The 26,209-nt window shown below is 41.9% G+C and overlaps 1 protein-coding gene across 11 annotated transcripts in view; it reads left to right on the forward strand.

The window, feature by feature from the left end:
* Positions 1-26,209, forward strand: part of TNRC6B (trinucleotide repeat containing adaptor 6B) — a 249,751-nt gene that overhangs the window by 121,163 nt on the left and 102,379 nt on the right. The window contains exon 1 of one of the 11 annotated variants that reach the window (XM_042947890.1): positions 16,817-17,779. The exons of the other annotated variants lie outside the window; for them this stretch is intronic. Coding sequence (XP_042803824.1) covers positions 17,742-17,779 — 38 coding nt within the window. The 5' untranslated portion in view covers positions 16,817-17,741. Of the gene's footprint in view, positions 1-16,816; positions 17,780-26,209 lie in introns of those variants that run through there. 11 annotated transcript variants of the gene reach the window in all.

Raw genomic sequence — 26,209 nt, forward strand, 5'->3', positions numbered from 1 at the left:
TTGGCCAGAACTGGGGGCGCCTGGGTGGCTCAGTCGGTTAAGCATCCGACTTCAGCTCAGGTCATGATCTCACCGTTCTTGAGTTCAAGCCCCGTGTCAGGCTTTGTGCCGATAGCTCAGCTTGGAGCCTGTTTCAGATTCTGTGTCTCCCTGTCTCTGTTCCTCCCCAATCTTGCGTTTTCTCTCTCTCTCTCCCCAAAATAAATAAACATAAAAAAAAAAAAAGGTTCAGAATTGTATAGAGGGCAGAGCAGTCTAGCGGGAGGATTGACGGGAGCCCAGAGGTGTACAGGGGAGATGAAACGCCTGCTCATAGTTTGGATTGCTAGTAGTTGGGTGGCAGATAGAGGGGACTTGTTGAAAATATGATAGAAACATGATCAAAGTGGTTTTCGAGAATGCTAAATGGCAGTGGGGCAGGGGCAGAGGCCGGGGGCCGCGGGGCCAGCGGGGGCAGTGCGTGATCTAGAGTCAGGCAGGCCAGTTGTGGCGAAATGGGACTGTTAACAAAGGGTCTTCGAGGGGCACCTGGGTGGCTCATTCAGTTAAGCACCAGACTCTTGGTTTCGGCTCAGGTCATGATCTACCAGTTCGTGGGTTCAAGCCCCACATCAGGCTCTGTGCTGACAGTGCAGAGCCTGTTTGGGATTCATTCTCTCTCTCTCTCTCTCTCTCTCTCTCTCAAAATAAACTATAAAAAAAAAAAGTGTCTGCCATAAGACTGTGGTGGTGAGGCTAGAAGAGGGACCAGGGACTCTGGGTTTTCAAGGTGAACGTTGGGAACCTTATACAGGAGTGAAGATGTAATCCAGGTCAGACATCCTGAGTTAAGTTGGTGGGACTTCCAGAGGCAGCTGTTTAGCAGGCAGCTGGCAGTGTGAAGCTGAAGCTTGAGAAAGAGGTCAGAGGTGGAGATCAAGAATTGGAAGTCATCCACACAGACATGACAGTTGAAGCTGAGAGACTGGATGAGCTCACCATGAAAGTACAGAGAATGGAAAAGAGAACTGAGAATAGGTCCTTGGGGACAGGAAGAGAAACAGGACCTGGGAAAGGATTGAAAGGCAGGTGATTGTGTAGGACGGTTCGTAATAGTCGCTGAAGAGAAGGGAAGGACTTCTCAATCTCAGATGTGGTCATCCAGAAGAACAGGATGTGGTTACTGCAGTGTTCCCAAACCTAGTGTTGGGAGGTGTTACAGTGGGAAAAGTTTGGGAATCATTAGGTTACTCCAGCACCATCCAGTAGAAATGGAATGGGAGAGGCGCCTGGCTGGCTCAGTTGGTGGAGCATGCATGTGGCTCGTGATCTCAGGGTTGTGAGTTCGAGCCCCATGTTGGGTATAGAGATTGCTTAAATAAATAAACTTAAACTTAAAAAAAAAAAAAAAAGAAGAAATGGAATGTGAGCCATGTGTTTACATTTTCCAGGAGTCACATTAAAAAAGTAAAAGAAATCAGTGAAATTACTTTTAATAATGTATACTTTAACCCAGTATGTGCAGAATATTAGCAGTTTGATGTGAAATCAGTTTTTAAATACTTAAATATTGAAATACTTAAAATTAGATGTTTGACATTCTTTTTGAAATCTGGTGTGTATTTTATACTCACAACACATTTCAGTTTGAATATGAAATTTTCACTAGAAATACTTGATCTGTATTGAGATTTCACAAAATTTACAGTTAAAAAAGTATATCCACATACCCAAGTTTTTCCAAACATAACAAAAGTTTTCCAGTAATGGAAATGAGTACCAACTTTAAATTTTAAATTAATTGAACTAAAATACAGTTGAAATTTCAGTTGCTAAGTGGCACCAGCCTCTTTACAGGTGCATACTGGCCATGCGTGACTACCGTATTGGACAGCACAGGGTTGTTCAAAGTAAATGGGTTCCCTTACAGCTAATACGCATTTTGAAAATAGCCAGGGCATCACAAAGCATTTCACAGGACTGGTGTTTCTTAGAACACATGTTGGACTCCGCTAATGGAATTTTTAGAATTGGAAGGGTCAGATCCTAAACTTTGAATGTGAGGAGATGAACTTTTTACTTTTATGCAAGTGCACAGATTCCAAAAAAAAATTTTTTAAGTTTATTTATTTATTTTGAGAGGGAGAGTGGGGGAGGGAATTCCAAGCAGGCTCCACGCTATCAGCGCAGAGCCTGACGCGGGGCTCGATTTCACAGACTTTGAGATCATGACCTGAGCCGAATTCAGGAGTCAGGTGCTTAACCAACTGAGCTACCCAGGCACCCCCAGATTCCAAAATTTAAAACAGGAATTTAAAAAATTGTTTTGGCTAAGGTCAGCAGGATGGTACCTTGGTAGAAGTTCTTTAACATACCAATTTGTGTCATGTTTCAGAATTGCTAGGTGCAGAGGCTTACATTTACAAGCAGATACAGCTGGAGATACGGGAGCACTCCTGCCCCCTGTTTGACCTGGTTGAATTTGAAGTCTGTGTGTTGGTGGTGGTTCCAGACAGGGAGGTACGAAATTAAGATTTGAGTGTTCTTAGAAACTTTCAGTCAGTGGTCCCAGCCATCTAGCGTAGGCGGAGGTGTTTGAGGGTGGAAAAGGAGTGCCAAAGGGCTAATTATTTTGTGTGCGTATCTCACTTCTGTTTGGCGTTGTGCAGGCTGTTTGGCCTTAGACTGTTTTGTATTTCTTGCCATCCTGAGCTAGTATAATATTTATTTACTAAATAAGAGTGGTTTGTACAGAGCAGGTTCAAAGATTTTTATTTAATCATGTCATTGATTTAGGTTGCTTTGTAGTTACTAATTAGACCTTTTAAGTAACAACCAGTAAAGATAGAAATTCTCGTGAACTGTAGTTGGAACCAAAGCTTGTCCACACTGGAGAGTAAGCAGTGGTTTTCCGTTGCGCACCGTTTTATTTCAGCAGACATAGGGGAGCGAGCTTTTCTGTGAAGTGCCCTGTAAGGGTTTGAGACGTCAGCTATTCCGTGAGGTCCCATGTTTCGTTTTGTTTTTAATCAGTATGGAAATTAATCCTTTACTTTTCTGTTTTCCTTTAGAAGCGCATTTTGGTTATCCCTGTCTGCCTTTGTAAAAGCCAGACTGAATAGTGGTGGGCCTAAAGTAATGCCCTTTAATGCTGTCGTGAGGACAGAGACGTAGCAGGAGACCCCGCTCCCTCCTTCCCAGGAGCCCAGAGCCCCGTCTTTTACCTCTTGGTGCCATTGTTTCTTTTGCTCCTTTGCTTACAGAAAATAATTGCTATTCTTTTTATGCCAAGAAGTTCCTATTTATAAGCCGAAGTTAGATAGATAATTGGGTAGCTTGGAACAGTGGCTTTCAAACTTTTTGATTGGCTCTACAGTAAGAAATGCAATTTACTTGGAGGCCCTGTACATATGTGGATGTATGCGCTGAAGCAGAAGTATTTACTTTCTGGCACTATGTGTAATGTGTTCTGATACATTCTTCTGAAGTCTGTTTTGTTAAAAACAAACAAACAACAAACCCCCAAACCAAAAAAGCTGATCCTGACTCACTAAATTGATTTAATGATCCACTGAGGGTTGTGTTGCTGAGGTTCAAAGACGTTTTAGGGAAGTTCCACCCCTGGAACACCATATTCCAGGATCTGATCCCCCGTTTTGTTGGTCTTGAGAATCAAATGTATCAGTCCAGTCAGTTATCATACCAACCACATTCATAAGCGATTTTTTTAAATATTAATTTGTTATTTCAGTGTGTGGGAGATGGATATTTTTGATGACCAGGATGTTGTCCTCCCTGTGCAGAGCATTCCATTCAGATCAAAAAGGAATTGACCATCCATACTGAAGAATGGTTTTTCTCTACTTAAGAGAAACTTAAGTAGAAAGCATCCTTTTACCAGATTATGTATTCTCTTGGAAAAACCCCACAGAAAACACTGCCAAATTCGACTTGGAGGAGGGGGTGCTTCCCTGCCCCCTCTGAGCCAGGTTTCATAAAGCTGTATGTCTGCTATTAACACATTCTGTTTTCACACACATTGTAATACATTTGATGAGTTCAGCATTTCCCCCTGTTTGTTGGGGCAACTAATAGGCTTGCCTGGAAAAAAAAATTCCTTTCCTGATTCAAACTGAATGAAACTGGTCTTTGCTCACTACTGGACTTAGAGTCTTTAAGATGCTAATGTGCATTGGGAATCTTAAGTGATGTATATATATAAAATCGTAAAGTACCAGGTTTGTTTTTTTCAGGCACAGTTTGGGGAAATGCATCATTAGCTTTCTGTTTTGGTTATTGCTTTCTAGAACTACATCCTAGTCACACAAGCTAGATTTGGCCCAAGTCCCTTCAGACACTCTCACATGGTGGTTCCCAGACTTGGGTTCCAGGAAACTGTAACATTGTAAAAGCAGTATTGGGATCCAACATGAGTTACCAGTTTTAAATTTGCCAGGTAAAGGCATTTTTTAAAAACTCCTCACTTATTACCATAATTTCAAAGAAAGAAAACATTTTAACAAACAGAATGGAAGGTCTCAGAATAAGAGACATCTCATTAAGTTGAACATAGCTTTATGAAAACCATTACATAGGCAATATAGATCAGCACAGGTACTAAAGTTCAGCGTTTGGGAACCACATCCTAATTATAGACCATCTCTTAGCATGTATTACAATTAACTGTGTACTTCCTGGTTTTTATTAGCCTCACTCATAGGAATAAACCTTACTTCAAGTTCTGGAACTACCTTCCTTCGTTCTTATTTACTGGCTACAGTGGTGATGATTTCATTGACTCATACTTTTTAAAAAAAATTACTTTGTTCCCTCTGCATATACTGTAAGCAAGTAACCATTCTACTTTAATGTAAGAAAAAAAGAAAAAACAAACCAATTCCATTAGGTGCTGAGCAGTTGTGGAATCTAGAGTAATCAAAACCTGTAGCAAAGTGTATCTGATTTAATGAAATATATAGTCATGGTGATTATGTAAAAATGGCAGGTGGATCACAGAACTAAATAATACTACTTATGGGGGCACCGGGGTGACTCAAGTCAGTTGAGCGTTGGACTCTTGATTTCGGCTCATGTCACGGTCTCACAGTTCGTGGGATTGGGTCCCATGTTGGGCTTCATGCTGACAGCGCAGAGCCTGCTTAAGATTCCTATTCCCTCTCCCTCTCCCTCTCTCCCTCCCTCCCTCCCTCCCTCTCTCTCTCTCTCTCTCTCTCTCTCACTCACTCATTCTCTCTCAAAATAAATAAAGAAACTTAAAAAAAATACTAGTTATGTACGTTTTTGCTAGCCTGTATTGGCTCTTTATGAGTAATGAATAATAGCCATGGCAGGTTTTATAAAATTATGTACATTTTTATGTCTGCCATCCCACCTGCACACTTTAAATGACCAAGACCTTAAATCTGGCAGCCCCACATCAAGTGTTCCCTTTGTCTTTCTTCTGCCAGAGAAAGTGCTTCTTAGATGCACTTTACTCTGTAATCAAGGAGGGCATGGCCAGCAGCTCCCTGACCTGCCTGGCAGTGATAATGCTATCAGCTGGTTGTGGGCGTGGCAGCCCCAGCAAGGGCTTCGCCTCTTCAGCCTGGAGGCGGCCTGGGCCGGGATAAGGGTAGCAGTGGAGGGTGTTTGGGAGCAGTAACATGTAGGGTAGACTTGAGTTTGAGCAGGATATTCTTCAGGTTCCCTGTACTTGGAAGAGTTTATTATCTAAGTGTTTGTGTATCAGACGCTGTATAGTGCTGGGAATACACAGATAAAAAAGACCTAACTTATCTTTGGGACTCAACCAGTGAGGCTGCCTGTAATAAAGATAAAAAAGCATGATGCCAAGGACCCCTAGAGGATGGGAAGAGAGGCCTAGGGCACTGGGGAAGTCTCCACCAAAGAGGGAACTTTTGAGCTGTGTCTTAAAGGGAATTAGGAACTGCTTGGTGATAGGGATAGTGGGTAAATCAGGGGTGCCATAAGTGTAGTGGTTAAGAACTTGGGTCCTGCAGTCCAGATAGCTGTGTGGTTAGATCTGCCCAGTGTTGGGCAAATATTATCTGTATGCCTGCGCTTTCTCACTGGTAAAATGAGGAATAACAATAATAGCACCTACCTCAAGGAAAGGTCACGGGGATTAAATGGGAAGACATTTAATGTCTTAGCATATTGCTTGAGGTCAGTGTTAGCTTCTGTTTTCATTAGTTTTATTGTTAGCATTTCAGACAGAGGAAAGAACATACACAAAGGCAAGGACTTAGGGGCACGTGGGTGGCTCGATCAGTTAAACATTCGACTTTGATCTCTGATCTCGGGCTCAGGTCATGATCTCAGGGTTTGAGCCCCACCTCAGGCTCTGTGATGACAGCTGGGAGCCTGCTTGGGATTCTCTCTCTGCCCCTCCCCTGCTGTTTCTCTCTTTCTCTCTCTCTCTCTCTCTCTCTGTCTTTCTCTCTCTTTCTCTCAAAATAAATAAAGCTTAAAAAAAAAAAGACAAGGAGTTAGGAACTGGGCGAGTGTGGGAGATGGTGATATATTAGCAGAACTAAGGGCAGGCTGTCTGGGCAAAAGTGGAAGTGTTGGTTGGCCTTTGACTATTCTAAGAAATTGGGATTTCATCTTATAGAAGGCAGTTAAAAAAATCAACTTGCTTCACTTGATCTGCATGTCGAGGATCTGATGGAGGGGGAGAGATTGTGGCCAAAGTAAGAGGAGTGCTCACCACAGTACATGTAGTTAACCATCTGTCACCATACAGCTTTATTAGAATGCTATCGACTATATTCTTCATGCTGTGCATTACATTCCCATGACTGACTGACTTTATAACTGGAAATTAAGGCAGTGACAGTAAAGATGGGAAGACCAGATTTGGGGGACATTTCTAGAAGTGTAATCCATTGGATATGATGCAAAAACGAGTTGTGTGTAAGCCCCCGGCTGGGTGAATGAGTGATGCCAGGAGTTGGCATGGACGTTTCAGTGGGTAGAGGAGGAGTTTTGGGTATGTACTAGGGTGAGGGTGGGACCTGAGAGGCTGTGGTTTTGCTTTGGACATATTTTAGGTGTTTGCTGGGCAGGTGGAAATAAGGGTCTGGAGCTCAACAGAGAAGTTTCCCAGATGTCAATTTACATATAGAGATGGTCATTAGGCCATGAGAGTGACAGTGCTCCCTCAGCAAACGGCCAGAGGAGTGGGATGAAAACAGGAAAAAGGGTGGTGCAGAAGAAACCCAGACAGGAAAGAGTTTAGGGAAGTGAAGGATAGTCATCAGGGGGTCAGTTGAGATAAACCCTGAGTTTGAGTAGTTAGATTGGCCTGGAGTTGCTCAGTGCGTCAGGTTCAGGGCTCCATTGAGCCCAGCAGCCCCAGCACATTGTCATTCTGTTTGCCCCTGATGTCACATTGGGAAGTCTCCCCATGGGTTTGGGGATCTTCTTCGGTCAATACAATGAGCAGCTGTGGGTCAGGCACTAGTTGTACTCACCTCTGTAACCCTAGTACCTGACATACAGTGAGTCTGCAGAGGACTTTTTTTACTTTTAATTAAAATATAATTGACATACAAGGTTGCATTAGTTCTGGGCATACAAGGTAGTGATTTGACAATTCCATACGTTATGCCGTGCTGTACATGACATCCCCATGACTTATGTACTTTACAACTGGAAGTTTGTACCTCTTAGTCCCCTTCACCTGTTTCCTATTTTACCATTCCCCTAACCCCCACCACTCTGGCAATCACCAGTTTGCTGTATTGATGATTCTGGTTGGTTTGTTTTGTTTTTTAGATTCCACATATGAGTAACATTCTGTAGACTTGGGTATTTGTATTTCTCTGTCTTATTTCATTTAGCATAATACCCTCTAGGTCCATCCATGTCATAAATGATAAGATATCTCTCTCTTTTTTTTTTTTTTTAAAGTAATCTCTGTACCCAACATGAGGCTCAAACTTATAACCCTGAGATCAAGAGTTGCACACTCTACCAACTGAGCCAGCCAAGTGCCCCAAGATTCATTTTTTTTTTTTTTTTATAGCTGAGTAATATTCTACTTTGTATAAATACTATGTGTTCTTTATCCATTCATCTGTCCATGGACATTTAGGTTGCTTCCATATCTTGGTTATTGTAAATAATGCAGTAAACATAGGGATGCATATGTATGTTTTCAAATTAGTGTTTTTTGTTTTCTTTGGGTTAAATACCCAGTAGTGAAATTACTGGATTGTAGAGTATTTCTATTTTTAATTTTTTGAGGAACCCCCATACCGTTTTCCACAGTGGTTGCACCAGTTTACATTCCCAGCAGTGTCCCCAGGGTTCCCTTTTCTCCACATCCTTGCCAACACTTGTTATTACTTGTTTTTTGATACTATCCTTTCTGACTAATATAAGGTGAAAACTTGTGGTTTTGATTTGCATCTCCCTGACGATGAGTGACGTTGAGCATTTTTTCATGTGTCTGTTGGCCATCTGAATATCTTCTTTGGAGAAATGTCTGTTCAGGTCCTTTGCCCATTTTTAGTCAGATTATTTGTGTTTTTTTTGCTTTTCCAGAGCATTTGCTGAATGAACACATGAATCAAGGATGACTTGGGTTAACTCAACAAATATGTATTGAGTGCCTTATTTATGTGTTTGTTTTAAGAGCTATGCTAGTCTCTAGGGATAAAACAGTGAACGAAATAGATAAAAAGCCCTATCCTTGTAGGGCTTACATTCTAAAGCATGAATCAGAAGGCTAAGGGAAAGCAGCAAGTAGAGAGAGAACGATTGAAAGTATAGGATGAGCTCTGTATCCTCACCATCCATGGACTGAGCTTGGTACTCAGTAGGCATTTGATACGGTTAGTTAACTTGAACACGGGAGGGAGGGTCCGGGAAGAGAACTGGGTGTGGGAAGAGATTTGCTGTATGTGACAGGTTAGCCTTGGAGAGGGAAGAGTAAATTTGGAAATAGAAAGATTTGAGGGAGTTCCCCTGAGAGACATTCACCTCTGAATGGGAGTCGCTCCTCTCTATAAAATAGAAGATGAAGTCTGAGCAGAAAAGGGAGCCTAATGAGCAATAAAATACTTGGAACAGTCTTCCCACCCCCACCTCCAAAGAAAAGGAAGAAAACCACCGAAAGAAACATCTACCAGCTCTCAGGGCTTAGCTGAGAGAGAAGAGCCTTCTTCATTTGTGATTGCACTGATCTTTGGCCTTGCCGGCATTTTCCAGCAAGTCAAGGTGAAGAACACAGTTGGTTAGGGTTCGTCTGAGGCTGAGTGAGGACTAGCCTAGATAGGTAGTGTGAGATAACCGGAGGTGAAGTCTTCAGGAGGAATGCTGGCAAATGTTTGAGAGTTCAGGCTGAGTTGGGAGTAAGATAAAACTAGTGTGTGGCAAATGACTTGCAAGAATAGGGAAAGAGAGGGTCTGGGTTGGAGGAGGTGAGAACTTCTGTGTTAGAAAGGAAAGAGGGGCTCTTGGCTGGCTCAGTCCGTGGAGCACACAGCTCTTGGTCTCGGAGTTGTAAGCTTGAGCCCTATGTTGGGTATAGAGATTATGTTAAAAAAATAACAATAACAGAAAGATAAAATTACTTGCCTTGTGTTTCCTGTAAGGAATGCCGGGCACACTGTTCTTAAGTGCTTTACATATGTTAATTAGTGAGTCTTCATGAAGACTTTTCAAGCTAAGCGCAGACAGGTTGAGTGTCTTGTCCAAGGTTACACAGGTAGGAAGTGGCCCAGGCAGCCTGCTGGCGCACTCTGTCCTACTGCCTGAGCAGGAGCCCAAGGCTCCTGCAATAGCTTCCTGAAGTTGCTGTGCCACCCCTTCCTTCGAGGAGAAATAGGTGGCATGGAAGGGTGCTGTGGACTGTTGCCTCCCTTTTTAAGAATAAGTATGTGTCTTTTAGGCAACAGTATATTTTATGTAGAACTCTGTTTTTTCCACCTGCCTTCCTCATGCCCCCACATCCTTCAATAGGAAACAAAGACTATTTCACAGTTAGAGAAGACTTTACAGTTCCTAGTTTGACCAACAGGACTGTGTTCTCTTCTTGGGGAGAGTCCCCTCCTGTTTCAGGTTACATAGGCTCCTCTGGGTAACCTGTTGGACTTGTGTTGGGTGAGGAATTTAGCCCCTGGCCCTGGGGTCTGTGACCTGTCACTCAGAGTCTGGGTGCTATGCAAATCCAAGGGAGATGCTCTTTGACCTTTGCTGGGAGGCTATTAGGAAGCACAGAGGCTTTGCAAATGAAACACGTGCACCCCTTTATCCTTCTCTATGAAGGAGGGATTATTTGTGGAGGCAACAATGTGTTGGTGGTATCTTTTAATATCTGGCTTTGCTCTTGAGGCAGTTTGGAAGGAATGCCATTGTATCTTCCATTTCTTCAATGTAAACAAATTTTCAAGCTTTTAAAAGAAATGACACACCAAAACCACATAATTTTACATGCCAAAAGCATTTGATATTTCAAATACTGAATATACAGAAAAATAGATCATGTGGCATTATTTGCTGGCAATGTTTAGATTTCCTCCTGATCCTAGTGTTTTATGTTGAGGACATGTGTTTGAAATGTCTTATGTATTGGGACCTTTGTGGTTCTGCTTGGTTCCCAGCTGGGGAAGAGTATTTTTTTTTTCTCTTTGTCTTCTTGGGGTTTTTATTCTGTTTAAAATTTTTTAATTTTAATTTTTTATTTTTTAGAGAGAGAGCATGAGCTGGGGATAGAGGGAGAGGTGCGGGGTGGGGGGGGGGGGGAGACAGAGACAGAGAGCGAGAATCTTAAGCAGGCTCCATCCTCAGCACAGAGCCCCACACAGGGCTAGATCTCACAACTGGGAGATCACGACCTGATTGGAAATCAAGAGTTGGATGCTTAACCAACTGAGCCACCCAGATATCCCATCTTTTTAGTTTTTTGGGTTTTCGTTTTGGTTTGGTTTTTTAAAGTTTATTTATTTTTGAGAGAGAGCACATAAGCAGGGGGAGGGCAGAGAGAGAGGGAGACACAGAATTTGAAGCAGGCTCCAGGCTCCACATTGTCAGCACAGAGCATGAAGCAGGGCTTGAACCCAAGAACCGTGAGATCATGACCTGAGGCAGCCAAAGTCAGACACTTAACCAAGTGAGCCCCCAGGTGCCCCTCTTTTTGTTTTTTTTTTTAAACACACTGCTAGGCTAGCCATAGTGCATCATGTTTTGACACCTGTGGTGTTTAAAATTGCTTACCTCTAATGGATTTTTGATAACATCTTTTTAAAAATTTTTTTAAAACAATCATTTTTGAGAGAGAGAGAGAGAGAGAGACAGCGTGAGTGGAGGAGGGGCAGAGCGAGAGGGAGACACAGAATCTGAAGCAGGCTCCAGGCTCTGAGCTGTCAGCATAGAGCCCAACATGGGGCTCGAACCCATGAACCGGGAGATCATGACCTGAGCCAAAGTTGGATGCTTAACCGACTGAGCCAGCCATGATCTTCTTTTATTAGATAGTAAATCCTGATATTTAGTCACTGGGACTTGACAGAGCTGGTTAGGCAAAAATCAGGTAACTCTCAGGCCAGGATTAATTGGGGTCTCTAGGATTAGTTGGCACCTTTATTTGGAAGTCAAAATAGAAAATACAGACTATATTTAATTCTCATTTCTTTCCCCCATGAATACTGATACTATTCTCCTGAGCAGGGGATAAATTGATTGCTCATTTTTAGGTCCTAGAACTCTCGCTAGTGATTTTTTTCATGTTTCCCTCGTTTTGGTCAGGGGCAGTGATAGACACAGTTTAAGCTGGCAACTACGACCCATGTTCTTCTATAGGTTCTCTCTGAGGCTGTGTGTGACAGAATCGGGAAAGGCTGCTCTGAATGCTAACCATGTTTTTCTGCGAAGCTACGAGTGGGGTGGGGATGGAGATCATGAACTCACATTCATGAAGTGCCTATTCTGTAGCCAGTACTTCCCATTGCCTTACTTAGTCCTCCCGACAACCAGATGTGGAGAGTTGTCTCCACCAGTTGGTAACTGGTCTGAGGCCACATAAACACGGATGTTGGAGGAACTAGGGGCTGTAACTCCAGAATGTCTTCTCTTCCTAAGCCTTCAGAAATGCAGTGCAGACTAATTTGGTAATCGGGTGAATCCCTATTTTATAAAGTAGAATGTCTTAAATAAAATATGGACTCAAATGATGGGAACTGATGGCTTCACGGGGGTCCTCAGCCCTGCACCCATAACAAGTAACGGAGGACAGTGAGGCAAGTACTGATGACACGCAGAGCGGGAGCTTTTAGGGGCAGTCCTGGGTGGCCACTGAAAGACATTTTGGTTTTGGTTTTGTTTTCTCTCTTTTTCTTTATTTATTGTGTATGTATGTATTAATTTAACCCTACACGTAGTTTAACATAAGGAAAACCTCCCAACTTCATCTCCTCCCGGGCACTGTGAGGCCCCACCACAAACACCCACCCAGCTGGCTTGGTACACACCACTGCCCAGGTGGAGGGGGCAGCCATTGCTGTGCCAGCGTTCACCCAAGGAGATGAAGGCAAGGCAAGGCCAGGGGGTGGGGGTGGGGAGTCGGCTCGCATTTCTGAGCCCTGGCAACCCCACCATCCTCACCTGCTGGGGCTCCAGCTGAACTTGGGGATCACATCGGGGCTACCCTCAGGCCACACTAACTGTCTTGGTGATGTTCTATGATGAGCTAAAGGTTACAGCCGGTTTTTAGTAGTGGAGAAAAGGCTGTTTCTTATAGAAAAATTTGCCGAATTCAACTGCCCCCATGGCAAAAAGGGGGAAAAAAGCGTGTACACCCATCCATACGTATCTCAGTCCATACCTGTGATAGATTCTTCCAAAGGAAGGCATTTTCTTTTTGAGCAGCATGATAGGTTAACTAAAAAAGAGAAATCAGTGTGAATGATTAAAACCTGATTTCAGATGATTCATTTAAAAAGGCGTGGGTGGTTCAGTCGGTTGGGCATCTGACTCTTGATTTCAGCTCAGGTCATGATCTCATGGTTCATGAGATCAAGCCCCGCATTGGATTCCTCTCCAGCAGTGTGGAGCCTGCTTGGGATTCTCTCTCTCCCTTTCTCTTGCCCCTCTCTTCCCCTGCGCATGCTCTCTCTCCCTCTCCCTCTCAAGATAAATAAATAAATTTTAAAAATAAAAGCCAAATTGGTTAATAAAGACATTTTAAAAAGCATTTTAACTTGATAAAGTTTAAGTAGTACTTCTTAAAGTGTAATCAAATAGAGGAGTTATCAAAGCCATAATGAAGAAAATAGAAATCATTTGTAATTAGACAATAATTAAAGGCAAGTATATGCCCACTGATTTTAAAGTGCTTGAAAACAATTAGTTTTCTTAAGTAGGTTAAACATCTGGGTTACAAGCTTGTTTACGCTATTAATTTACTTAACAAACCTGTTCTTCATAGGTGATGCAAAAGTGAACTTCAGCTTGGCTGTCTGAATTATAACAAGTTCCAATTTAATGGATACCATTTTTTTTAAATATATTTTTATTTTTATTTATTTATTTTTTAATATGTTTTTAAACATTTAATTTTTAAAGTATTTTTCTCTTTATCTTCTCCTTCCTGAACAATTCAGTCGTGAGGCCTATAGGTAGACAGAGAAGGTAGGTGGTGGCCTGGCCAAGGGTGTCACAGCCCAAGTAGGATGAGGAGGCCTACACATACAGGGAGACACTGGTGTGTTGTATCAGAGCCAAAGAGAGGTGAGACAGGTACTCCAGTCACAGGACTGGAGTGGCAGCAGCCCTGGGAGATTGGTTAAATATGGAAAGATTGCTCAGATAGGTATGTTAAGGATAATGGGAGTGAGCAAGTCTGTCAGAGAAGAGAGTTACAGATACTGAAAGGGAGAAAACTAGCATAAACCCTGTGATACTAGATTGGAATCAGAATGTTAGTGTGAACTCACGGATTTTAAGAAGTACTAATAAATATAGAAATACTATAGATGTCAAATGCATGTCTATAAATACATGCATGCATACATACATTTCTTAGCTCTTTCCATAGAGAGGAGTTAGAGTGCCTGGGAGCAGCGGCATCCCAATAGCAGTGAGCACATCACGTGCCCAGATCTTGGCTTCTAAATACCATTTTCTACTAAAAGGAACCCCAGCTTCTTGAAGAATGGCTGATTATAGGATTAGAGCAGAAAAGTTCAAAGAGAACCTGGAATATCTTATGCTAAAAAGCAAAGATGTCTTCATAGAATGATGGAGACACTTCAAAAGGACCCAGAAGGCAGTTCGAAGGGGTTCCACTGGCCAAATTTGGGATAATTTGATTATCAGAATTTAAGATGTCAAAGTCATTGATTAAAACCTGTTAAATAAGAGGGGCACCTAGGTGGCTCAGTCGGTTAAGTGTCCAGCTCTTGATTTCGGCTCAGGTCCTGACCTCTCAGTGTGTGAGATCGAGCCCCACATTGGGCTCTGCACTGACAAAGTAGAGCTTGCTTGGGATTCTCTCTGACCTTCTCCCATTCTCTCACTCTCACTGTCTCTCAAAATAAACATTATTTAAAAAAAAAAAAAACTGTTGAAAAGAGAAAACTAAGGGTTCTCACACAATGTAACCTATGTATGGGCTTATAAATAAATTCAGAGTTCAAGGAATGGATAATTGAAAAGTACCTTCCCACAAAACACCTATTGAATACAAAAAGGAAAGAGAGTACAGTGGAGAGGCCTGGCATAGACTACCTTAAGCAAGTGATTTGAGTGAATCTCACCAAAGTGGGACACGTTGAAATTGTGTCACATGATAGGACGCAGTGAGACTACAGCATCACTTCAGTGATGCTCAGGCCGAGGTGCATGACCTGAATCTAAACTCCGAGGAAACATCAAACACACCCAATTTGAGGGACATTCTACAAACTAAATAGCCTGCAATCATCTTCAAAAGTTTCAAAGCCATGCGAAGTCCAAGCAAGACCATTTCAAACTGAGAGACACTAAAGAGACATGTCAACTAATGCCATGTTTCTTAACTGATCCTTTTGCTGTAAAGACCACTGCTGGGACAGGTGGCAAAACTGGAGCAGGGCCTGAAGATGAAATGATAGTAACAAATCAGTGCTAATTTTCTGATTTTGATATTTGTATGGCAGTTACATAGAAGAAATTTTTTTAAAGAAAACCATGTATTAAAGTATTTGGGATGATGAAACGTGAGACTGACAAAGAATTCGTTGTACCATATTTGCAACTTTTCTGGAAGTCTGAAATCATTTCAGAATTTAAAAAGAATTTAAAAAGTAATATTCTTGCCTAACATTTAAATCATGGTAAGTATATAAAATTATAGTTCCCCCATTTCTCATTTTAAGATCCCTCCCCACCTGACCTCAGTCCTACTCCCTGGAGCTACCACTGTTAACAACTAATGCATATTCTTCTAGGTATTTTATTTATGTATGTGGATGTATATAGAATATATATTGTAGGTTATATTGATATTTATGATGTGCCAGGCACGCTGCATTCCTAGGAATTACAATGGTCAGCAATCAGAAGACACAGTCCTTAATTTAAATTAAACCTGGTTGGATTCTCTTTCTCCCTCTCTCTCTGCCCCTTCCCCCCCTCACAAAAAAAAGTTGCCCTGAACATATTTTTGCATACTTAGTTTTGGAAACTTTAAAACATCTTTGGTTACCTTTCTACTATAAAGTTTTGCTTTTAGCGGATTTGTAAGAGTGATGTAAAACACCACACAGCGGGGGACACTTGTCTACAGTTCTTACTAAATACAGCTGGGCCTTGAGCAATAATGGAATATGAAATACTGGTTTCATTCTAGATTTGTCTCTGCTCAAGTGTTGGTCTACTAATGTTTCTGTGTGGAAATTTGCCCGTGTTCAAATAATACAATATTTTTAAAAAGATTTTATTTTTAAGTAATCTCTATACCCCACGTGGGGCTTGAACTCAACGACCCCAAGGTCACGAGTCGCACGCTCTACCGACAGAGCCAGCCAGGCGCCCATCAAATCATATAATTTTAGAATAGTTAGATGAGTTTTGCCTAAGCTTGGAAGGATCATTTAATGTAAATCACTAAGAAATGTCAAGTTACTTTTGTCTCAAGTAGTATAAGCCAAGAAAATCATGTATATGAGGCTTTGAAAATTTACCTGATGGATTTTGAAAGTCAGAGAATTTGTACTTGTTCTAGTTTAGTTAAAGTCACTTAATTTGATGTTTATATTCCAATATACCCTGCTACAAATGCTGCTTTAAAAACCGAAGTAGGCTTTTAAAACCTCCAAATGACTTTTTTTTTTTTTTTCATTTTTGCCTCTGGCATATCTATTTTACAAATGACCAACTTTCTATTATAAGTTTTAACAAGAATATTTCCACTTGTTACCTTTCACATTTGAAAGAATCACATAACTTATTTTTAGGGGATTGTAATTGCAAATAGATTGTGATTTTTCTGCACTCAGTGAGGAAATGTAAATGAACCATTGCTACCTGTAAGTGTATATAAACGCATGTAGGATGAAAGATAGGGTTGGAAATTGTGAAGCAGAGGGTGTCTGTCTTTCAAAAGGAGACCATCATTTTAAAAAATTTAACCTGGTTGTGGGGCACCTGGGTGGCTCAGTCAGTTAAGCGTCCCACTTCAGCTCAGGTCATGATCTTGCAGTCCGTGAGTTCAAACCCTGCGTCTGGCTCTGTGCTGACAGCTCAGAGCCTGGGGCCTGCTTCGGATTCTGTCTCCCTGTCTCTTTCCCTCCCCTGCTCATGCTCCCCTTTCTCTCTCTGCCTCTCTCAAAAATAAATAAACATTTAAAAATATTTTTAATAAAAAAGTTCAATCTAATTTATGTATTGCTTCAAGATGGCGAATGACTTGTTTCTCAGTTTTCAGATGGGTAGCTCACACTGTTGGTTAGTCACCCTCATAGCTTTCTGAAGACCAAAATGTTTCCTCCACATCTCTGGCCCATAGGGACCTCAGGTTCTTGCAGATGTGTTGAAGGGGCGGGGCCTATGCATAGAAAGCCTACTGGAATAGGAATAGGCGTGGCCTGAGTAGAATATTGGAGGGGGGACATTGCAGGTGGGAGGTACTCTGCTTTTCTGATTATCCATCTGGGAGTTGGTACTGCTACATATCTCAAAAGTTATAGCCCCTCAGCGTTGCTTCCATCCTGTCTGTCTTCTACACTCCTGATGTCTTTTCTTGGTAGCCTTTCTTGCCCAGATTTTCACTGACATTTTGATTTAACATACTTTTGAATTTAGTGAGGAGGACATCAGGCCCATTCGTTGGCTGAGACTGATGAGGCCAAGGTGTGTGTGTGTGGAAGAGGCTTCAGTTTGGCATTAGCTTACTAGCAGGTTTCAAAAAATGGTGGCCACTGATTGTCAACCTGTCTTGTTAAGTGGAGAGAACTAATTATTGGTGTTTACTGTGTTGTTTAACAAACTTCACCAATAGCTCAGAACAAACCCCATTTTCAGTCCTGTGCTGTTGGTGCTTCCCAGCCAGCTGTCAGACACTCTAGTGCATCACAAAGACTTCACATGTCACAATATGCCAGGTTTTCCCCCCTGCCCAGCGTCTGCCTCACCCCCTTAATGGATTCCCATCAGGATTGCTTCTGGCTATATAAACCACCTTCCTCTTTCTATCAATCCATCTTTGGATTGACCATCAATCCCATCTTTGCCCTTCCATCATAGAAATCAGCTTCATGAGAATACCCTTTGGTTCTACTTTGATCTCTTTCAGGTATGTCATAAGAATGCAGAAATCTACAAGTGTGCAGTGAAAGAGACAAAATTGGAAAGAGAGCCCAATAAATTCTTTAATGATTACTTTGATCAGTGCCACTTATGGAAAATCTTTACAGTTACAGTAAGTTCTGCATTTGAGGTGAACTTTTGAGACCTGGTATCTTCTTTATATAGCCTTAGGTTCAGCCGTCAGAACATTTTCATGTGGTGAGGCCTTCTGCTTCTGCGATTGTATGTTTTGTTTTCATTTCCTGCCACATGGCAGGTGCAGCCGAGAAGTGCCTCCAGAAACTGCTGAAAATTCTGGCCCCATCTTTCTGCAGGGTGCAGTGATCTAGAATCCAGAAGGAGTGTTAGTTGTGGGGTGGATCCTTACTTTGTCTCTTTTGCCCATTATGATGTGTCTCTCTCTCCTTTCCATTTCTTCCTCAGTTTTCCTTCTTGCCCTCTTTCTACCCAAATAGCATTGCCTTCTTCAGCCCTCTACTACTCACCCCTACCATAAACGGAAGGAAAAGAAAAGAAATATTATAATACAAAATTTTGAGCAAAATGCATTAACTGTCTTTATATATTGCCACATCTCTTTAAGTTTTTAGGGACTGTGAACATCTAGTCTTTGTATTTTATAAGCCATTGGAACTGTATTTTAGTCTCTGTGGGTTCTTGGTAGTTTAATTATGAGAAGGACGTATGGGGCAGGATCTTTTTTTTTTTTTTTTTTAATTTTTATTTATTTTTGAGACAGAGACAGAGCACGAACAGGGGAGGGCCAGAGAGAGAGGGAGACACAGAATCCGAAGCAGGCTCCAGGCTCCGAGCTGTCAGCACAGAGCCCGACTCGGGGCTCATGAACCGTGAGATCATGACCTGAGCCTAAGTCGGAGACTCAACCGACTGAGCCACCCAGGCGTGGGGCAGGATCTTCTAATGCAAATTTTGGTCCGTGCTGTGAAACCTGAGAGTCTGCTACTTATTCACAGACCATTAGGGTAAAGTGGGAACTCAGGTTCAATTCTTTTCCTCCTGGTTGAAGATGCTGTGGTCAGTCATCCAGAATCACCTACTGCTGCTTTGGTTCCCAGGGGCTGGTGGAACCTGGGCAGTGTACATCTTGCTGGCTGTTGACCTGCCCTTCTGCTTCCTCTGTTCCACCGTATTCAGAAAAAGCCTCCAAGTGATTAGCTGGAGTAAATTTTATGTGTTGCAAAGCAGTTTGTGGAACTTGGGTTTTATTGCTTGTGCCACTATTTGTAAGCATGATGTATCTCTGAATGAGAACTTGTGTAACCAACCCGGGGGCTACCTGGCCTCGTGGATGCTCTTTTGTGAGAATAATTGACTGCAGAGCAGCTGCAGAGCCGCCTGGAGCTATCAAGAAGCCCTGCTATACTTACACCAACCTGCTGTTGTTCTCTCTCTGCGGCCACTGCCACTGCTTTTCTTTTTTTTTTTTTTTTAATAAGTTGCCAATTACTGGGGTTTTGTAGGGATGCCTACAGTTCACTGAATTGGGCATAGGAAAAAGGCCGTTGGTTTTTAATCTTTATTTTCTTTCATCCAGCGAAATTACTGATATTAAGGAGACCCTTGCAGTTATTATATTGAAAGTACTGATGCATTTTTATCTTACCAGTCAGCATTGTTCCACGTACCCATTTTGAAAACCGTATGCAGGCAAAGGGTACTTTGCCTAGCATACATTAATTTTGATGATGGTTTTAATTTCAGATGTATTCCACACATGTGATCTAATAGGCTGATCCGCTATTCCCAGCCACTCCAGAACCACACCTGGAAGGTGCTGGGCCTGTTTTTTTCAATTGGTTGGCTTGTTCTCATAGGGAAAATTGTCAGTGTTTGTTGTGTTCAATGATACACGCCAAGTGCTTGGAAGAAGTTTAGTAAGTATTTGTAGCATCGTAGAACACAAAAATAATTAAATAAGTAGAGGTCGTTCATAGATTATTTGTTAACGTAAGGTGAGATCATGTTTGTATTCATCAAAATTGAAAAGAATCCTTTGGTATTGACTAGAGGTCAAAAGATGACTGGTACTCTGAATATGCTGATTCTGTGACTAATATATTAAGAAAGAATTTACACGCAAAGCAGTAATGTAATCACCGAAAGCACAAGATTAGTCAGATGCTGGTGTGCCCACAGAAGTAGTAATAACCATCAACCTAGAAGCTTTAGGGTCTGAGTGAGGTCCATTACTTGAAAGTGAGTCATTAATTTGAAAATTGACATATAAACATTGAGAATATTTAAGTAATTGAGTAATTATCTGAAAATTACCATTGTAACAAACAGAAATAAGTAAATACCAGCTTTTGTGACATTCTTGGTTTACTATATGATTTAATTTTTTTTAAATATAATTATTAAAAGTGTTGGGTATTTATCACCTAGAGAGTATTTTCTTCTAAATTAATCAGAAAAGTAGTTTTGAATCCCTGAATGCAGTGTCAGTGCTATTTTGATTTGGAGAACCCGTGTGAATTTGGGCAGCCTAAGGGGATTTTGATTATTAGAAAATAATTATTCTTCTTGGATTCTGAAGTTAAGGTGGATTTTACTGTTCTCATCTACCACAATACAAGGGGACAATACAATAGTATTTAAGAAGTTAGGCAGTGCGGGGTGCCTGGGTGGCTCAGTTGGTTAAGCGTCCAACTATTGATCTCTGCTCAGATCACGATCTCCTGGTTCGTGGGACCAAACCCCACATCAGGCTCTGTGCTGATAGCACAGAGCCTGCTTAACATTCTCTCTCTCTCCCTCTCTGCCCCTCTCCCACTCACGCGCTCTCTCTCAAAATAAATAAAACTTAAAAAAAAAATTATGCAGTGGAGCCAAATACTGGTTTTTATTTCCAGAGCCACCTCGTTGGGTCCTCAGCTGTTCCCTCACCTGTAGAATGAGGTTAATAGAATTTACCTCAGAGGCGTGAGGATTACATATTTAGGGCAGTGTCCAACACATAATGAGCACTAAAATAGTAGATTAATATCATTATTAAAATGTCTGACTTCTGTATGAGATGGTCAGTCAAGAGGTTACTAGCCATGAATATATGACTAGGAACTGTTTCTAAAGATCACCATTTCATCTTTTTTATGTTTAAGAGTAATAGTTGTTAGGGGTGCCTGGGTGACTCAGTTGGTTAAGTGTCTGACTCTTGGTTTCGGCTCAGGTAATGGTCTTGCAGTTCGTGGATCGAGCCCCACATTGGGATCTGCTCTGACAGTGTGGAGTCTTCTTGGGATTCTCTCTGCCCCTCCCCCTGCTTGTTCTTTCTCTCTCTCTGTCTCTGTCTCTCAAATAAAAAGAGAAGCAAAAAAAGAATCATAGTTTTTGTTTTTTTAAGTATCATTAGAGTAGCAACAGAAAATGAAAGAATTTGGGGACTAAACCTAACAAGGCCTCCATGGGAGAAAATATTAGGAGACATTTAAATAAGACCTAAATAAGCATCGAGCTCTGTCATGACTTGGTAAGAAGGCTCAGTAATTTAAAGACGTCATTTCTGGGGCACCTAGCTGGCTCAGTTGGAATATCATGTGAGTCTTGATCTTGGGGCCGTGAGTTCAAGCCCCACCCACGTTGGGTGGAGAGATTACTTAAAAATAAAAAAAACTTTAAAAAAGGATGAAAATGTCATTTCTCCTCAAATTGGCATTTAAATTCAAAGCAATTCCAATAAGAATCCCAGCTTTTCTTTCCTTTTTTTTAAGTGCCAGTAATTTCTTCTGAAACTTGATAAGCTGATTTACAATTTATACGGAAGAGGGAAGGACAGAAATAGCAAGAGGACTTACCCTACCCTGATTTAACACAGAGCTGTAGAAGTAAGGCAGTGTTGTAAAACTGCATGGATAGATCGGGAGTGGAAAGCCTAGATTCAGACCACATGTGTATGGAATCTGTGATGTGACAGCACCGGTCTTACCAATCAGTAGGGAAAGGTGACAGTTGACACTGCAGGTTAGCAGAGGAGAGGATGGACTCTTAAACAAAAGGTGCTGGGACACTCCATGTGATTGGATTAGTCTCTGGGGGTACCACAACAGAATTCCACAGGCTGGGTAACTTACAACATCAGAAATTTACACTCCCACATTCCTGGAGGCTGGGAGTCCAAAATCAAGGTGTTGGCAGAGTCAGGCTCTCTCTAGAAGGCAACAGGGAGAATCTTTCCTTGTCTCTTCCTAGCTTCCAGTGTTTGCTGGCAATACTTGGGGTTTCTTGTCGTGTAGCTGTAATGCTCCAATTTCTGCCTCCATTTTTACATGATCATTTTCCCTCTGTGTGTAAGGATCAAATCAGACACACTATATACAAAAATAAATACCAAATGGATTCATAGAAATATGGAAAGATTTAATACTTACAGAAACAAATATAGAATATTTATGATCTTGGGATGGGGATGTTTAAACATGATGCAAAAGCACAAATCATGAATGAAAATGTTGATGCATTCATATTTTTTATAATTAAGAACTTCATTAAATGACACTATAATGAAAGTGTCTACACTAAAGGGAAAATATTTTCAGTGCATAATATCAAGAAAGGATTTGTATCCAGAATTCATAAAGAACTCTTACAAATTGATAAGAAAAAGACCTAGTAGGAAAATAACATGAATTTCACAGTAGAAAAAAACCTAAATGGCCAATAAATGTTTGGGGGGGGGGGTGCAACTTAATGAGTAATCAAGGAAATGCAAGTTAAACCACAATGAGATACCATTTTTTATTCCTCAAATTAGCAAAAATTAAAAGATTGGAAAATACCGTACCAAGAATTGGTGAGGATATGGGGCAACAGGAATTGTTATACTCTTCTGGTGAGAGCGTAAATTGTACTCATCACTTCGGAAAATAATGTAGCAATATGAGTGGAGGTGGAAAACATGGACAGTGTGACCCAGCAGTTCGAGTTGTCTTTAAGAACCTACGTCACTGAAGAACTCTTGTTACATATGTTTGTAAAGGAGGCGGGTACCCGATGTTACAGCGACAATTGTGTGTCGTCATTCAAATTGGAAACCTAACTGTCCATCAAAAGAAAGATGCATAAATATGTTGTGGTACGTTAACAGTGGAACTCTGTACAGCATTTCCATGAATGAACTGTAACACAACATAAATTAATTTCAGGGACATAGTATTGAGTGAGAAAAGCAAGTCACAGAAGAATAAAATAGTATGAATCCATTTATAAAAATGCATAAAACAAAAAATAGATTGTTTAGGCTCTAAAGCATTTTGTGGTAAAGCTAGGGGTTGACAGGCCTTTAGCTGAGGGGTGGTTAACTCATGGGGTAGGAAGGGGTGGGGTCATAGAGGGATACAAGGAGCTCTGGGTACTGGGAAGGTTTCATTCTTTAACTGAGTGGTGGGTACATGGGTGTTCTTTTGTGTGCACTAAATATTTAAGAATAAAAACTATTTAAAAATTATCCCCAGAAGTTTTATTGTTTTTAAGACTAGAAGAATAACAGAAATGTCAAGTCTTCATCCAAAAAGTAATTCAAGTACTAAATACTTATTTTTACATGTGTTTTGAATTCTTTGTAGATGAGAGATGCTTGAAACAGGGAGAAGGAAAAGGCAGGCCCAGGGATCTTTGTTTGTCCCATGACTTTGGCATTGGGAAAGCTTCTGCCGCTGCAGACGTGACATTGTGTCCGAAGAGCTGGCTAAAGGGGGGTTTGGTGGCATGTGAAAGCATATTCACATGTTTAGCACAGCAGCAACATTCCCAGCTCCTTTTCATTTTCTTTTTTCTTGGCATGTAAGTAATTGAGCCAGATGGAAAAATGTTTCTTTCCCACATTAGGTTCTCTTTAAACGTGTCAGCCATTTAATGTTTCTGTCCCTAATCTCCTATTGATAAGACTTCAAAATGTGAGTAGCTGACTAAGAGAGCCCCAGTTTATTGTAGTCTATGTTGATCGCAGCCTTCCTTTAGAGCATTCGCTTTCCCCCTAAGTTCTCAAGCACAGAGGCTTTAATGACAGCTTACGCTGGCCCCTCTCTATCCAAATCATATACTTAATAGAGAGTAATAACAAAATAAATAGACCCAGCTTTCCTTTCTTCCAGCCTGTTTGGACATGTAGCCCATCTGGCTGGCAATAGAAACAGCCCAAACCTTCATCTTACCAAAACAATCTGGAAAATTCAGCATTAAACAAAAGACAAAGAATAAATTAAGAACTTGGGCTTGGGCATCAGACAGACCTAGGTTTAAGACTCAGCTCTGCCACTTACTATGTGTAAAACTTAGTAATTTACTTAAAGTCTCTGAACCTCAGTTTTCTCACTTTAAAATGGGAATGATAATAGAACCCAAGGCATAAAGGATTGAAAGACTAATGCATGTAAAGTGCGTGTTTTGTCACTCTCGTTCTGGGCCTGGCCCTTATTTTCATATATAAAGCAGGGGCCTGGTACTCCTCCCTGCTTCCTGTCTGCCTCTCGGGTTTCACAGGGCATGTCCTCCTTCCCTGCCCTGTAACAAGTTCTGTGAGCATGGGCAAATCACAGAAATCTTTGAAATGGTTTCTTCGACTATAAAGCAGAGATGACAGTACCCGTGTGACTGTTTTGCTGCACGGATCCGACAGTCAAGTGGGACATGACCGCGGGCATAAAGACGCCCTGTCCTCCGTGACATACTGTGGGGACGTAGATTCTGATCATTGTTCTCCCGAACTAACACCCAGCACTGTTCCCCACCCCCCACCCCTGCAAGCCCATTAATGTTGTTTGCCGAACATACAGAGTTTTATCTTTATAAAATAGCTTTGAAGATGTGTGTCTTGGACAGTCTTTGCTTAAAAGTGGTAAGAGAGTTTGTGACTCCATCTTGCTTCCAGATTTACCGGGCACTACTAGCACTTTGGTCAAAATTATTTTCTCTAGCATTTGTCAGGCATTGCTTTCAGTGGTTAAAACAGGTAGATGAGTTGGACACTTCCTCAGTGTTTCTCTTTACTGCAGTTGAGGTGGTGTTAAAGTTGTAAATAAAGGCGAGGATTGGGAACTGTTGACATACTGTTGGTAACAAGCGTCCTTTTATATGCATCTGTCCTAGACATTAACTCAGTTATAAGGAAGATGTCATGGTTTTATACGCCATGATTTGCTAAGATTTATATCATCCTCGGACCTGTCCTTTGCCATCCTCTCCTCATGCTCCCTGGAGAAACTCAGCACTCCTGGGACCTGGTATTCTACCTTGGCACTTTAACACCGACTCCTGTTACGTCTCGACCTCTCCTCTGATATGTTTCCAAGCCCTTACTCAGCAGGTCTGTCTGGGCGCCTCAATGGGCACACGAGTTTTACCACATCCCAGACCGAGCTCATTCCCTGCGTTGTGCCTCCCCCAGCCCCAGACCTCTCTGTTCTTCCTCTTGGGTGCTCCCCTTTGATTGACAACCCAGTCTTTACCAGTGACCCTAGTCTAGGAACCTGGAAATCATCTCAGACCACAGTTTCTAAACCTTGGAACGGACACTTGACACTGGCTAATACTTTGTTTTGGGGGCCAGTCCCAGGCGTTGTAGGGTGTTGAGTAGCATCCTTGGCCTGTACCCACTAGGTGCCAGTTGTACCCTGTGCCTTCAGTTGTGACAAATAGGTTTTCCTCACGTTCACAGATGTCCCCTGATGGGCAAAAACATCTCCTTTGATAATGACTGTCTCACCCATTTCTTTTTCTCTTGCCTTTCTCAGGTAGTCACCAAGCCCCCCCCCCCTTTTTTTTTGTAACATTTATCTTTGAGAATTAGAGAGAGACAGAGCACGAGCATGGGAGGAGGAGAGAGAGAGGGAGACGCAGAGTCCAAAGCAGGTTCCGGGCTCTGAGCTGTCAGCACAGAGCCCGACGTGGGGCTCGAACCCACGAACCGTGAGATCATGACCTGAGCTGAAGTCGGATGCTTAACTGACTGAGCCACCCAGGTGCCCCATCACCAAGCACTTTGGATACTTCTCTACGAGTATCTTTCTGAGATTTCATCTTTCCTCTTTATTCTCACTGTGCAGGCCTTGGTTCAGGTGCATTTCTGGTGCCCAAACGATTTTGGTAGCACCACAAACACCACCCATGTTGAGTACCTGACATTCACAAAGCAGCGTGCTTGGTGCTTTACGTGTGTCCTATGTAATCCTTACCACAAACTTATCGTGGGTCTGAGTTGCAGGCAGCCTACACCAAGCGCACACCTTTAAACCGATAGAGGGACGGACCAGCCTGTGTACTAGGAAGCCTGGGGCCCCACCCTTCTCTGTACGTCTAGGCTGAGCTGGCTCGTGCTTTGCTTCAGTCTGGCAGCCAGAGGCCCTGGCAGTTCCAAGCCTGCCTTGTCCTCGTAGCGCCCCCTGTCCCAGAGAGGACGGCA

The sequence above is a fragment of the Panthera leo genome, chromosome B4 (assembly GCF_018350215.1).
Source record: "Panthera leo isolate Ple1 chromosome B4, P.leo_Ple1_pat1.1, whole genome shotgun sequence".
Taxonomy (NCBI): Eukaryota; Metazoa; Chordata; class Mammalia; order Carnivora; family Felidae; genus Panthera; species Panthera leo.